Source organism: Lissotriton helveticus, chromosome 7, assembly GCF_964261635.1.
Source record: "Lissotriton helveticus chromosome 7, aLisHel1.1, whole genome shotgun sequence".
Classification (NCBI taxonomy): Eukaryota; Metazoa; Chordata; class Amphibia; order Caudata; family Salamandridae; genus Lissotriton; species Lissotriton helveticus.
In genome coordinates this window covers 1,578,079,218-1,578,094,468 of record NC_136068.1, presented here as the reverse complement: position 1 = coordinate 1,578,094,468, position 15,251 = coordinate 1,578,079,218, and the positions used below count along the sequence as shown (strand labels likewise).

Below are 15,251 nucleotides of genomic sequence, written 5' to 3'. Positions count from 1 at the left end.
AGACAGGCCTGTAGAGGGTTGAGGAGCCACTATTTTATAAGACCCAATGGAAATAAAGGGTTCTTTCCTGTCTTCTTAGTCCTAGTGGGTGTGATTTGTTGGCTGGACGGGGCATTCTGAGCTCAGAACTATTGGAAACATCTCCCTAGAACGTGCAAACTCCCATAATATCATGGTCAGAAGGTCAGGTGGCATCCTAACCTGAAACCAGGGTGCCCTGCTGCCTCAGATGGGTACCAACCATCCCGGAGTTAGTCTGTAGTCCGAACTATCTTCACCGTGGCCAACTGTAAACAAAAATACAGGTGCCTGTCGTGTGCGACTCTCATTGAGTCCTATCCTTGAGGTATTATCCAAAGGCGCAACATACACAACTTGCAACAACTCCAGTGGTAAAGAAGATTCCGCTTCATTCAGAAAAAGGTAATAACATATAACACCTCCCACCCCCAAACAGAGTGGTTATATGATTTCTTCAATACTTGTAATTTCCTTCACAGGACTTTATGTTGAAGAAATTGGATTACCACAATCCAGACTGAGGAAATTCCCATATGAAAACTATGTTTCATGAGAAAAAAACCGCATGGAATTTGCACAATAATAGCCTGACTTAGATTAATCAGGCTACTGGGATTTTACTGTTCAGATCATAACATTGAAGTTCATTACTGGAGATTTTAAACTCTATTGCGGTCGAAAAATCTTCAAGAAAAATGTCTAAGGACCTCATTCCTGTTGTTCCAGTAATCCCGACTGGGCCAGTAACAAGAGCCATTGGCTCTTGGGGATTAAGAAATCCGCTGTAACTGCAGAATGAACGTGCTTCAGCCAGAGAAGTCTGCTGCAGAGAGCCGTCAAAATCTGCATACTGGGTTGAAACTCACCTGAGCTGGAATGGACGCTTAAGTGTCTACTGAAGTCTTTAGTGGTTTAATGCTCTAATGTGGGATCAGGATAGAAGGGAAACTTTCCTAGGTGCCGGCCCACTGAACAACTTTATGTTTATGTTTATGGGGGATTTATAATGCAAACAGCTACTTAAAAGAGTGTCCCGGCGTGAGCCTAGTGGAAGGAAAGGCAGAGAGATACGGCTAAATAAAGAGGAAGGTCTGAAGCCTTTTCCTAAAAAGCTTGGGATCCTGAATGCTGTGGAGATCAAAAGGAAGAAGGTTCAAAGCTGAATGCTGTGTGTGGTCAAAAGGAAGAAAGTTCCAAGCTGAAGCCGCCCTGAAGGCCAGAGAGCTCCCTCCAACTCTCTTAAGGCGAAATCCTGAGACTTGGGCAAGAAGATGCGTGGCTGAATGCAGTTGTCTGTTAGGGACTTAGTAACCTGAAGCGCTTTCTCAAATAAGCAGGACCATAATCATAGAGAGCTGCATGTGCCAGGACCAAGGATTTAAGCTTCACCCTTTCCATCACAGGCAGCCAGTGCAGGTTACGCAGGTGTTGTCTTACACTGGTCTTTATGGGAATATTGAGAAGTGTTCTTGCTGCGGCATTCTGCACCACCTACAGTTTGTTCAGTAAATAGCCGGGCAGACCTACGTATAAAGCGTTGGCATAATCAAGGCACAAGGATACCAGCGCACTGGTGACAGTTTCCCTTGCCAAAATAGGGAGAAGAGGGAGGAACTTTTATAGGGATTTCAGAGTACCGAAGCACAGACCCATAAGCTTCCTAATCTGAGTAGAGAAGTTCAGTTTCTTGTCAAACCAGATCCCTACATTTTTCATGGGTTGGCCCTCGGAAGTCGGTATGGAAGATTTGTCTGGCCAGAACAGAGGGGGAAGTTCCCGAAAAGAAGGATCTCAGTTTTTTCCATATTGCATTTTAATTGGGCAGCGTAAAGCCAACGAAAGACAGCTGATAGGCAGGCTTTAACTAGGGAGGTGGAGGAGTCGTCTTTCTTCCACGTGAAAAGGAGCTGGGTGTCATCAGCATAGGCAATGATCTTAGCCCGAGCTCCTCTGCCATCTGTATTAGGGGAGTTACATAAATGTTTAAAACAAGAGAGCTCAGTATAGACCCTTGTGGAACTCCCGTGGTTACTACCCGAGCAAAGGATGAAAAAGGAGGGAGCCAGATTTATTGCGTTCTACCCTCAAGAAAAGGATTTCAGCCACCTTCGAGCACTCCCCGTTACTCCAATATCCTGGGGACGGTCCAGGAGCAGGGAGTGTGGCACAGTGTCGAACGCCGCTGACAGGTCTAACAAATTCATAGCTGACCTTCCTCCTGAATGTAAAGATTCCTGAATGGCTTCAGCAATTTCTACCAGAGCCGCCTCAGTGCTGTAGGTATCTCTAAAGCCAGATTGTGCTGATTGGAGCAAGCCGGGATGTTCTACATAGTCAGACAATTGTTAACCAATTTCTTACATACTTTTGCAACAACAGGAATGATGGAAATAGGTCGATAGCTGGAGGGGATGGTGGGATCAAGCGTGCGTTTTTTCAACAGTGGGACAATTTTGGCCTGTGTCCAGGCTATAGGCACAGTGGCCGTAGTGAGAGAAAGATTGATCAAGCAATTTAACTCAGGATTTATCGTGTACTTAGTTGTAAGCATGGCATTAAGTTTCCTTTTGTGTGTGTATAAGAGGCAAGTAGCACTCGGTTGCAGAACTCGAAGATATGGAAAGGCTTGAGATAGGAGCAGGTCCTGGGACAGGTCAGAGAATACTGCAGCTCCACAGAATGGCTCAAGTACAGCAGCTCCTCTCATAAGGTTTATTTAGGGATTCAAAAAGCTTTTCAGCTTTCACTAATACTAGATATCTCCAATTTGGCTCCATGACATTTTCTCAGTCATGGGTCTGAGATGATGGTTATTGGCATTTGGAATGTTTTGAGGACTTATTTAATCAAATGAGTGTGTGAGTTAAGAGAATTCTAAAGCGCAAATCTCTCAACATAAAGTGCCTCTAGGCACTAAGGACTTTGCTCTCGGAATGGTACAACCCTTTCTACAGCATGAAAGTGATTGTTTTCTGCTAAACGACTGATGAAAGGGGATTACGATGCCAGATTCCCGCAGCCTTTCTGTGCCGGCCTTTCTGACACAGAAAGGCTGTGGGAATCTGACTTTGGGGGCCCCCAGCAGGGCCACTTTGGTGCAAGGCCTCCGAATCACAGCCTGTTGATCCCTGCACCCGGTGGCCTGCCATGGGGTGCAGGGATGAACTGCACCTCTGCTCTTTACAATGAGAGAATGCATTCGGTTTGGAACACATGCTCCCATTGTAAAGAATAGGATTACAACCGAACAGTCATCAGTTGCATCCTAATTGCTGGTTTGGGACTGCCGTCAGGAGGTCGGTTGGTCCCACTTCCAGATCGATGTCAGACGGACTCAGGTCCATCCGGCATCGTAACCAGGCCCTTGGTAGTAAAGGTGAGAGGGACAGGGGTAGTGTTTGGAAAAGAGGGCATACTACCTACTAAATGGGAGGGGGTTAGGGAGGAGTAAAGATGGTTTTAACGAGGATTATAAATAATCCAATCAGTATTTGTATAGTGCAACACTTCCTACCCTAGGGATATCTGTGTGCTGAATGAGCTGGGTCTCTGTCGAAGACGCATGTCTTGAGTCACAATCTGAAAATCTCCTGGAAGAGTGCTGTTCGGAGGAGGAGGGGCAGGTTGTTCTAGGTCTTGGTGGCAATATAGGAGAAGGAGCAGCTCCCGCTGTGGCTGAGATGGATGCAGGTGTGTGTGCAAGGGCAAATGAGGCAGAGCCCAGGTGTCTTGCGGGCAGGTGGAAGTTCTGTCTATGGTTGATGTAGGAAAATCCTTGATTGTCTACAGCCTTGTATGTGTGCATGACTATATTGAACTGGCATCTCTTCTGGATGGGTAGGCTGTGAAGGTCTCTAGGGTGAGGGATGATATGGGTCCATTTGGGAGGTCCAGGATGAGTCTGGCTTCGATATTTTGTATGATCTGAAGTGTTTGAGGACCTCGGTGGAAATTCTGGCATGGAGGGCGTTTTCATAGTTGAGGCGGCTGGTGACGAGGGCCTGTGTGATGGTTTTTCTGGTGTTGATCGGATCCATCTGAAGATTCTGCGGAGCATGCACATGGTTTGGAAGCAGGAGGAGGTAACTGTGTTTACTTGTCGGCTGCTCCTGCTTCTCTTGCTCCTCCTACTAGTTGGTTGTCGAGGATGATGTCGAGGTTGCGTGCATGGTCTGTTAGTGTGGGTGTAGGTTCGAGTTCTGCGGGCCACCAGTCGTGGTCCCATGTGGAGGTGTCTTTTCGGAATATCAGTACTTCTCTTTTGTCCGTGTTGAGTTTGAGGCAGCTGTTTCTCATCCATTTGGCTGCGCCTGTCATGGAGTTGTGGATGTTGGTTTTGGTACTGCAGGAGTTTTCGGTAAACTAGAGGATGAGTTGAGCGTCATCAGTTTAGGAGATTATGTTGAGTCTGTGGGATCTGAGGATGTCTGTGGGGGGTTCATGTAGATGTTTAACAGGGGGGGCTGAGGGATGATCCTTGGGGCACAGCGCATATGTTGTCCTTAGGAGCAGAGATAAAGGGAGGCAGATGGATACTCTGAGTGCATCTTGAGAGGAAGGAGGTGACCCACTTCAGGGCATGTAGCTGTTTGCCGATGTTGTGCTGTCTGGCGATGAGGATGTGGTAGAAAAGGGTGTTGAATGCCACAGAGAGGTCCAGGAGGATCATGGCCACCATCTCTCCACAATTGAGGAGCATTCTGATGTCGTCTGTGGCGGCAATCAGTACGGTCTAAGTGCTGTGGTAGGCCTAAAATACTGATTTTGAGGCGTTGAGTAGGTGGTTTTGTTTCAGTTAATCGTGAACTCTTGGTTGATGGCTTTCTCGAGTACTCTCGCTTTTTGGCGGGGTTTCTGACCTCTACGTGTTTCTATCCATCTGGAAAGGTCGCTGTGGAGTTGGAGGCGTTGAGGGTGCTGGTAAGTTCTATGCTGACTATCTTGCCTACAATGTTGAGGAGATGGTGGGGGCAAGGGTCGGTGGGAGCCCCGGAGTGGATGGATGACATGATGGTCTTGGTGGTCTGAGTGGTGAGTGGAGAGCAGGTTGTTATCATTTGGCTGGCATTCGCTGGTTGGTTGAGGTTGTTGAGGCTGAGAGTAGTGGGTTGGGGGTTGAAGTTGTAGATGGTGGCAATCTTGCCGTGGAAGTATTCTGAGAGGGTGTGGCAGGGTTGCTGGGATGGGTAGATGGTGTTCTCTGAATTCCTTGATGATTTTGAAAAGTTTCTTTGTGTGGTTGACTGCGGTATCGATTCGGTTAGTGATGGCTTCTCTTTTGGCTTCCTTGATGTGCAGCTGGTAGTTGCTGAGGGCTGCCTAGTGAGCAGATCTGTCAGAGGGGTCCTTGGTGATGTGTCTTCACTTCTTGAGTCTGTAGCAGTTTCGCTTGGTGGTTCTAAGCTCAGGGGTGTACCTGTCGGCTTGTCTTGATGTTTTTTTGGTATTTGCAAGCTTCAGTGGGGTGACACTGTTGCTGCCTCTGTTGATCCAGGCAGGTAAGTTGTAGATGGCCTGGTTGAGATCTGCTGACGTTTCAGTGATGTGGAGCTGAGCCTCTGAGTCCATTCGGTCTTGGTTACCTTGGCCCTGCTACAGTGGGTGGCACTAAGTTGCTTGGTGACGATGTGTTAGGCATTGAAGATGGTAAAGTGGATGATGGCGTGGCTGGTCCTGGTAAGCTCTGTGATGTGGGCAGATTTGATTCTGTCGCCGGAGGTGAAGATGGCGTTGACAGTGTGTCCGGCTTTATATGTGGGTTCAATGACTAGTTTGTGAAAGCCAATGCTGTTGAGGTTCTCCAGGAGCAAGGTGGAGTTGGCACCCTTTGGGTCGTCAACGTGAACATTGAGATCGCCGAGCAGCACCTAGTGGAGGGAGTAGATGGCGAGGGGGGCGATGAGGTTAGAGATGGTGTCACAGAAGTCTGGTCGGGTCCCGGGAGTCTGTCTGTGAGGCTGCCTTTTATTGTGGTCTTGACGTTGACTTGTAGTTGGAAGTTGAGGTGTTCCATGCGAGGCATTGGGTAGTCTTTTGTGGTGGTGGATTCCTTGAAGATTATGGCAATTATCCCACCGTGTTTGTTGATGTGGTCTTGGTGTATCGTTTTGTACATGTTGGCCTGGCAGTGGCGATGTCGGGGTTTGAGTTGGGGTTCAGCCTTGTCTCAGTGATTAAAGTGGTTAAAGGATCAGTAAAATGTTTCATGAAGGAGCCAAAGTTGAGGAATGTTTTATTTTTTCTTAACAGTTTAATGCGTATACGTCAAACGACATGAAAGTTAATAAAGAAACAAGAAATCCTCTTCTCGCATTAGACACTCAAAGTTTCCATTGACACAACCCCATTTTCATTTAGCAACCCAAGTTCAATAGTGTTGTAACCACTCTTCCTCCAATATCTACATTGATAAGTTGGTTAGGGAACTATACTCGATTGATCTGCCCTTATTGGGCAACTGGATCACATCCTTTTGCTGATCTCTGATCACTACTTTCCACTGATCTCTCTGGATTCCTGTACTTGTGGGGTTGAGAAGAAGCTTGGTGTTAGTACTCATGCCTCGGTGTGCTACTTGACTATTCATTGTGAAAAGCACAAAGGTATAAAATCTTAGAGGACCTGTAATTGAAAACAATGTGCCCTAATTTTGTATCCTGTTTCATGTCAAAATTAAGAGCCAACCTCATCCTTCTGTTTACCTGCTCTCTTTAGGGTGCTTGAGAAAAGGCAAAAGCATGGAGAAACCATCGAGCTCACTGAGGAAGGAAGACCTGTGGTTGCAGAGGAAAAGCGAGAGCCACTCGTGGACTGTACCTGCTTCGGGCTCCCTCGTCGGTACATCATCGCCATCATGAGTGGTCTAGGATTCTGCATTTCTTTTGGCATCCGCTGCAACCTGGGCGTGGCCATCGTCAGCATGGTCAATAACAACACCGTCTACGAGAAAGACATTGCCCACATAGAGGTAAGAATTCAATGGCACATAGTGCAAAGATAACAAGCTGAACTATAACGGACTTTATAGAGGTAACTGATGATCTTGACATGAAGTATCATTCTATATGTCAGTCAATAAGGGAGAACAAGGGCATATATAAGGAAGACCCTAATTTTGCGATGCACTGAGGCTAACAAAGCAGTCTCAGAAGGAGACATATTATTCAGAACCAAAATATCAGCTTATTTATTATAAAGGTCAAACAAATATATGTAAGAGAGACAAGCCCATATGGGCAGGCAGTCCCATCCATCGCATCCTCTGCCCAATATACCCTTTGAGTCCCTGTTATTTCTATGATTTTAATTGTCTTTTCTGTTCCTCCGTAACCCTTTCACACATTTTCCCACTTCCTCCCTTCATTTCTTTCTGATATACTAAATTACAATTTTCTCCATTTGTGCACATGAGTTAATCTCCATACTGTAACACACCAGCTCTACAATGCCTCATGCACCCTTGTCCTACCGTTCATCCCTTCTATCTATCCAGTCCTAACCTAATTCATCACCTTGCTACAAAGGCATAGCTAGGCCGTAGCCCACCCCTGGTGGCCCCTATGTTTGCTGCCAGCGGCGGCTAATCTAAGAGAGGGAAGGGTGCTGGTTATTCCTGCGGCCGCTGCCCCACGACAGCTGAAGGTAAGAGCATGGGTAAGGTCTGCCAGTCGCCGCCCCCAAAACTCGTGCCACCTGGGGCGGTCTGCCCCCCCTTACTACACCAATGCCTTGTTAAACCTCTTTTGTATCTGCTCACTTTCCCCACTTGTTAAAACCTACTTCCATGTTGTCCTTATTGAAAATACCTTTCAATTTACCAGTCCCTTAATGTTCTACCTCAATGCTCCATCTTGTTTATTGTTTTGTAACTCTTAGGTCACTGTGCTCCCTACCCTTCTTTCCTTTCTTACTTAATTCTCACTCATCACAGACTTCATCAGCCCGCACGCCCTGCCCTCCACTGACTACATCCTCCTCGGGGACCTCAACTTCCACCTGGAGAACAACAAGGACCGCAACACCACCGCCCTGCTGGAAAACCTCGCCAACCAGGACTCAAGCAACTGGTCAACACCCCCACCCACTACACCGGCCACACGCTTGATCCCGTCTTCTCTTCCAGCAAGTACATCACCTTCAGCCACGCCACCGGACTCCACTGGACCGACCACAGCTGCGTCCACTTCAGCTTCAAAAGATCCACGACCTACCACCACCCGCAACAGGTACCTCACAGGAATTGGAGCAAGATCACCGCAGACCAGCACACCACCTCCCTCAGCCAGAGCCCACCCGCCAACACAACGGACCCCAACGAAGCAGCCCACAACTTCACACAGTGGCTGACCGCCTGCGCCGACGACCTCGCGCCACTAAAGAACCCTCCCAGCAGACCCAGAAGCAAGAAGGCATCCTGGTTCACCGACGACCTCAAGGACTCCAAGAAGACCTGCCGCACCCTCGAGAAAGCCTGGCTCCTCGACCGGACCACCGACAACATGACCGCCCTCAAACACGCTACCCGCAAGCACCACCAGCTCATCCGCACCACCAAGAAGAAATCCCTGAAGGAACGACTGGACAACAACGCCCACGACAGCAAAGAGATCTTCACTATCGTCAAGGTGTTCTCCAACCCCAGCACCGGCACCAACGACATCACTCCGTCACAAGACCTCTGCAACTCCCTCGCCTCGTTCTTCCACCGCAAGATCGCCGACATCCACAACAGCTTCGGCGCCCCACCCACGCACCCAACCATCGAACCAACACCCCCCACCGCCACCCTTCGCACCTGGACCACGGTGACCACCGAAGACACAGCCTGCACGATGAACACCATCCACTCCGGATCACCGACCGACCCCTGCCCACACCACGTCTTCAACAAGGCCGACTCCACCATCGCACCCCAACTCCGGAACATCATCAACGCCTCCTTCAACACCGCCACCTTCCCGGAGAGCTGGAAGCACGCCGAGATCAGCGCCCTCCTGAAGAAACCTACAGCAGACCCCACCGATCTCAAAAACTTCCGCCCCATCTCGCTCCTCCCTTTTCCTGCTAAAGTCATCGAGAAGATCGTCAACAGACAGCTGACCGCCTTCCTCGAGACCAACGGATCCCTCGACCCCTCGCAGTCCGGCTTCAGAGCCAACCACAGCACAGAGACCGCCCTCATCGCAGCCACCGACGACATCCGGACCCTGCTCGACAAGGGGGAAACAGTGGCCCTCATCCTCCTGGACCTCTCCGCTGCGTTCGACACGGTCTGCCACCGCACCCTAGTCCAGCGCCTCAGCAACATCGGTATCCAAGAGAAGGCACTGGAGTGGATCATCTCGTTCCTCGCCGGAAGAACACAAAGAGTCCGCCTCCCCCCGTTTCGCTCCGAGGCCACCGAAGTCATCTGCGGCGTCCCGCAAGGATCTTCACTCAGCCCCACCCTCTTCAACATCTACATGAAACCTCTCGCAGCCATCGCACGCCAGCACAACCTCAACATTATCTCTTACGCCGACGACACCCAGCTGATCCTCTCCCTCACCAGAGACCCCGACACCGCCAGAACCTGCCTACACAAAGGGATAAAAGACGTCGCCGAGTGGATGAAGGACAGCCGCCTGAAACTGAACTCGGACAAGACGGAAGTCCTCATCCTGGGATCTTCGCCCTCCGCCTGGGACGACTCCTGGTGGCCCCCAGCCCTGGGCACCGCACCCAAGCCAACCGACCACGCACGCAACCTGGGCTTCATCCTGGACCCCTCCCTCTCGATGACCAGACAAGTCAACGCCGTCTCCTCATCGTGCTTCAACACCCTGCGTATGCTTCGCAAGATCTTCCGCTGGATCCCGACCGAGACCAGGAAGACTGTCACCCAGGCACTCGTCACCAGCCGACTGGACTACGGAAATGCCCTCTACGCCGGAACCACAGCCAAGCTACAGAAAAGACTCCAGCGCATCCAGAACGCCTCCGCCCGACTCATCCTGGATGTCCCCCGACGCAGCCACATCTCCAGCCACCTGAGGAACCTGCACTGGCTCCCGGTCGACAAGAGGATCACGTTTCGGCTCCTCACCCACGCACACAAGTCTCTCCACGACCTGGGCCCCAAGTACCTCAACGATCGCCTGACCTTCTACACGCCCACCCGCCAGCTACGGTCCACCAGCCTCGCCCTCGCAGCGGTACCACGAATCCGAAGAGCCACCGCCGGAGGAAGATCCTTCTCTTACCTGGCTGCCAAGACTTGGAACTCCCTCCCCATCCACCTTCGGCTGACCCAGGACCATCTCGCCTTCAGGAAACAACTCAAGACCTGGCTGTTCGAGCAGTAGCATACCTCTCTCCCCCAAGCGCCTTGAGACCCTCCCGGGTGAGTAGTGCGCTATATAAATGGCATGATTGATTGATTGATTGACTCACTCCTCTTCACTGCCCTATTATACATCCTTCCAGCTCATAAAGTACTCAAGGCTCTCCATCCAACTTCCCGCAATTCTCATTCTCTCCTCTTCAATACTCTCTTTATTAGTAACTATCATACATCCTTCCAGCACACAAAGTACTATTGGCTCTCCATCCCACTCTACTCAATTCTCACTTGCTCCTCTTCAGTACTATTAGTAACTATATTACACCTTTCCAGCATGTAAAGTAAAGTACTGTGGTACACACATCCTTTCAGAACTATCAGCTGATGTTGACACAGTAGATCACCATATTTATGGCAAGGCATGGAAGCTAATATTGTGCATCATCCCTTCATTGCCCTCATACACAACAGCAACAAAAAAATCAGCTGTAGAACCTTTAACATTCTGGAACTTCAATAGAACATGCAAATAACACTGGCACTCACAGCCATCCTCATTCTTTGTTGCTGCTCATTCACAGATACGTTGGTTAGTTGTATCAGAATGGCTTATTTAGAATATCTTTGGGTATATGCATACTTAGAAATGTATATTTTGAGATAAAAGATTATTTGAAGAAGGTTGTGACATATGAGTCCTTTTTGAGAGCTTGGAGATTTTATCTATGCAAGTATTTAGGGTTTATAGTTAAATTTAAGTTTAACTTGTTGGAAAGTATGAAAAACATGGTCTGGATGTACGGTTTGGTATGAAGGAAAAACCAATGTGGGACGATTTTATAAATTGGTGGATTATGAGTGTGGTTGGGACCTGAGCACGGCATGCAAAGTGAAAAGACTAAGGAGGAGGCTGGTGTTTATGTTTGAAAACAGTATTGGAAGTAGCGCACAGAGTTATTTATTATCAGAAAAGGGTTGTTGAATATAGATCAGTTTTACGGGATTTTACAGAAGCACGGAGTCGAGCAGTCTAACGGAAGAATTTTAAATAAACATAGATTACGCTACGTGTTTCAACGCGGAGGAGCGGTCTCTGCAGAGGGCGGCAGTGGAATGTCAAGGTTCACAGGAGGGGCGCCAGCGGGATTATGGTGCATGGATTGCAGTGTTTCTAGCGTGAGTGAAGATTTTGGTCCTGTGAGGCTGCTGTATACTCGTGCACGCGGCGGCCATTTTAGAAGTTCGGAAGAAGTCTTAGGCAAATCAGGCATTTTCAGGCACCATGTTCTGGGACTAAACTGATAGCAGTGAAGAAGACAATTAATATACAACTGGCAATCAGCAGTTTTCAGACATCGCAGAGAGAGAGGGGTATAGTGTTTCTGAGGAGAATATTACATTGGAAAAATGTTAAGGAAAAAATATTATGGAGCTAATTGAGGAGCAAATCCTTGATGTAAAGGTCAGGGGTTATTTAGAAAAGGTTTTTGGGGGATTTGGCTGAGAGATTAGATTTAACAAAATGTATGACTGTGTAGAAAACCAGAACTGTGGTGGAAGAGGAGAAGTATTGGTCAGTGGAGGACGTTCAACCTGCGGCAGGTGGCTCAGGTATGGTTGGACAGAAAAAAACCCACAAAAAAGGAAGCAGGCTGAGGTGTATGTCAAAATGAATATTAAGGGTTTGGTTCTGGGTGTAAGGCTCCAGAGTTGGGAAATAAAGGCTAAAGGAAATAGTCACAATGTAGTGGCATGTGACAGGACCTCAAATAATGGTATGTAGAACAATCCTGTTCATCAGAGTTAGATGAAACAGAAGAGGAATATGAGCCAAAGAAACAAAGTTGAACAGAAAAAGATTATGATAAAAATTAAAGATTTTGTGGGTCCCTTGCGGAAGGAGATGTTTGACCCCCTTTTGATACAAAATCTACTGTCTCCTCAGTGGTTGCCAGCAGAACATGTGGCTCAATACATATCTTATTAGATACAGCGAGAAATACCAAAGGAGGTACGGAAACAGTTGAGGTCTGAGTGTCCAAGGCCTACCCTGAATTCAAAGGTGGCACATACAGCAGAATTGGATCCAAAAATGATGAGTTTGTTTTATAAATCGGACCGTGACCATAAGAAAAATTTAGATAAGGATCTGAAGGGTTATAAAGATAGGCTGTTAGACTTACTAGACCTGCTGACAAAGGGTTTTGACATGTGTGAGAAGGCTCATGTAAGAAATATGGGTGTGGATGTAGTGGAAATGCGCCAATGGGTCTAGAGGGCTATAAATTTGCTAGGCAATGCAAATGCCTCCCTCTGTGTGAAGTGGAGAAAAAGCATACTAATGAAGATCGACTCTAAGTTGGCAGAATTTGCCAGTAAAGAATTTGGTGAAAAGAGCAATGGTATTCTGTTTGGAGAAGAATTTGTGAGGGATATGTCCAAGTATGTGGATACATTTCATTCCTTAAAAAAGGCTTGGAGAGACATCAGGAAGGTTTTTGGTGGGTCCAGGAGAATGCGAGATCAATTACTTGACCGTGGACATGGCATCACTCGTGGGTCATTTAAACGAGGATTTGGACCATATGGTTACGGGTATAGGGCAGATAAAAGTGTCTTTTACCTGCAAAGACAGAGATGAAGGTCACAAGGGAGTTGAAGTGAGAGGAGATCAAGAGGAGGAACAGGTATGTTTAAAACAAGACCCTATATGTATCCATGTAGAACTGGGTGGCAGACTAGCTCAGTTTGTGTCACTATGGGTGTTGAGGATGGTGCAAAGGTATTGGATAGATTGAAATAGGCACGTCAGGGCAGGTATTCTAGGATGTTACGGTTTTCAAAGAGAACAGAAAGAGTTGGTGACTCAGGAAGTTAGGGCTCTTAAATGAAAAGGGGCCATAGTGAGAGCAAAGAATTGTCCATGGTGTTTTGTGAGCAACATCTTTCTAGTAAGAAAGAAGGACAAAGGAATGAGGCCAGTATTACATCTGAGAGAGTTGAATGATTGGGTATGTTATAATCAATTCAAAATAGAGGTAATACACATGTTGAGGGATCTTCTGAGAAAAGGAGAGTAGATGACGCAGTTAGATCTAAAGTATGCATACTTGACGTTTCTAATGTGGGTGAAACACAAGGACAATCTTCAATTTCGTTGGAAAGGAAAATGGTGGACGTTCAAGAGCCTTCTGTTCGGCTTGACCTCAATACCCTGGGGTTTTAAAGGTTATGAGGCACGTAATGGCTTCGTTGATGTCAAGAGGAGTGCATCTGGACGATATTCTAAGAATGGCAGAGAGAAGAGAGTTGGTTCTGAAACAGACGGAGTTGGCTGTGAGGCTTTTGGAGGATTTGGGTTTGTAGTAAACAGGAACAAGTTTAATGCCAGGGTAGGAGATGAGTTTTCTAGGTTTTCGGATACAGACCTTGGAGGCTGTGTTGAAATTCCAAATGGATAAGGTGAAAAAGATTCACAAGGAATTGAAGGGAGTGGAGCGAGTGAATGCATTTCCTTATGTGAGCACGGTTGTTAGGCTTGTTGTTGGTGTCAGTTAAGGTGATTTGTCCAGCACCCATGCATTAGAGAGCACCACAGAGGTTCAAAGGATATCTTTTGCATCTGGGGAAAAATATTTACAGAAAGTGTGTTTGAGTCAGGAAGCAGTGCATGAGCTGAATTGATGTTTGATGAATATGGAAGCATGGAATGACAGCGCAATGTTTGGAGAGGTACCAGAGTGGTAATCAAGTCAGATGCAAGTTTGTGAGGACCCAGGTGAGGTTCAGTGACAAGAGGAGGACACTGTTCAGTCAACAAAGATGAGATGAATATGATTGCCTAGAGTTATTGGCAGGATTATTTGCACATAAGAGTTCTGTGAGGGATCAGATGAAATGTTGTGTGTTGTTAAGGATGGACAATGTTTCATCTGTGAGGTATCTCAACAAGTTGGGGGGTGCTTGCGGGAATGGCAACAGAGTTTTGAAGTTACTGTCTAAACAGGGAGATCATGGTTCAAGCACATTATATTTCAGGAAAGAACAATGTGGGAGCAGATTGCGACTCAAGGAATTTAAGGGATTAGCACAACTGGAATTTGGATAGGGATGTATATTTACATTTGCACAGAAGATGGAGTCCTTTGAACATGGTCCTATTTGCGAACAGGTTGGATGCTCAGTTTCCAATGTTTTACAGTTGGAGACCAGATCCAGAGGTGAGAGCGGTGGATAGTTTTCTTCCGAATTGGGGAGAGGGAAGGCTACATGCGTTTCCTCCTTTCACAATGATTTAGAGGGTACTGAGGAAGGTCTGGAGAGAGAGAGCGGTGTTAGTGTTAATAACACCGTTTTGTCGGTTGCAGGTATGGTTCCCGGACGTAATGAGTCTGCTGATAGACGATTTGATGTTGTTGCCTTGTTTTCTACAATTGCTAGTGGAACTTCAGGGAGGATGCCACGAGTTGGTAGAGTCAGGACAGCTAGTGCTAATGGGATGGATGATTTCAGGAGAGTATGGCGGATGTCAGTATTATCTGAGGAGGATTCAGAGCTTATCAAAGAGTCTTGGGCACCAGGTACAATGAAGTCATACAGGACAGCATGGAGTAGATGGAATGGTTTGTGTGCTGCAAAGGATTTAGATTCCATTTCAGCACCTGTTGTGGAGGTAGCCAATTATTTGAAAGGGGTATTTAAGGAAGGTTTTTGTAGCAATAAACTCTGTAGACAGCAGGTATGATGTGTGGAGTTTATTCAGAAACATCTATGCAGCAGACAGGAGAGTCAGTGTCAAACAGCTGGCTCCAACTGCTCTCTGGATCACTTGAAATAATAGAACCCAGTGACAGAGCACCCAGGCAACCCTTAACATTCTACATGACAAAACCTGGAATGCAGTACATAT

The 15,251-nt window shown here is 47.3% G+C and overlaps 1 protein-coding gene across 1 annotated transcript in view; it reads left to right on the top strand.

Annotated features, from left to right (window-relative positions):
* Window positions 1-15,251, top strand: part of SLC17A7 (solute carrier family 17 member 7) — a 386,211-nt gene that overhangs the window by 161,184 nt on the left and 209,776 nt on the right. The window contains exon 2 of the mRNA XM_078650978.1: window positions 6,736-6,988. Coding sequence (XP_078507104.1) covers window positions 6,736-6,988 — 253 coding nt within the window. The remainder of the gene's footprint in view (window positions 1-6,735; window positions 6,989-15,251) is intronic.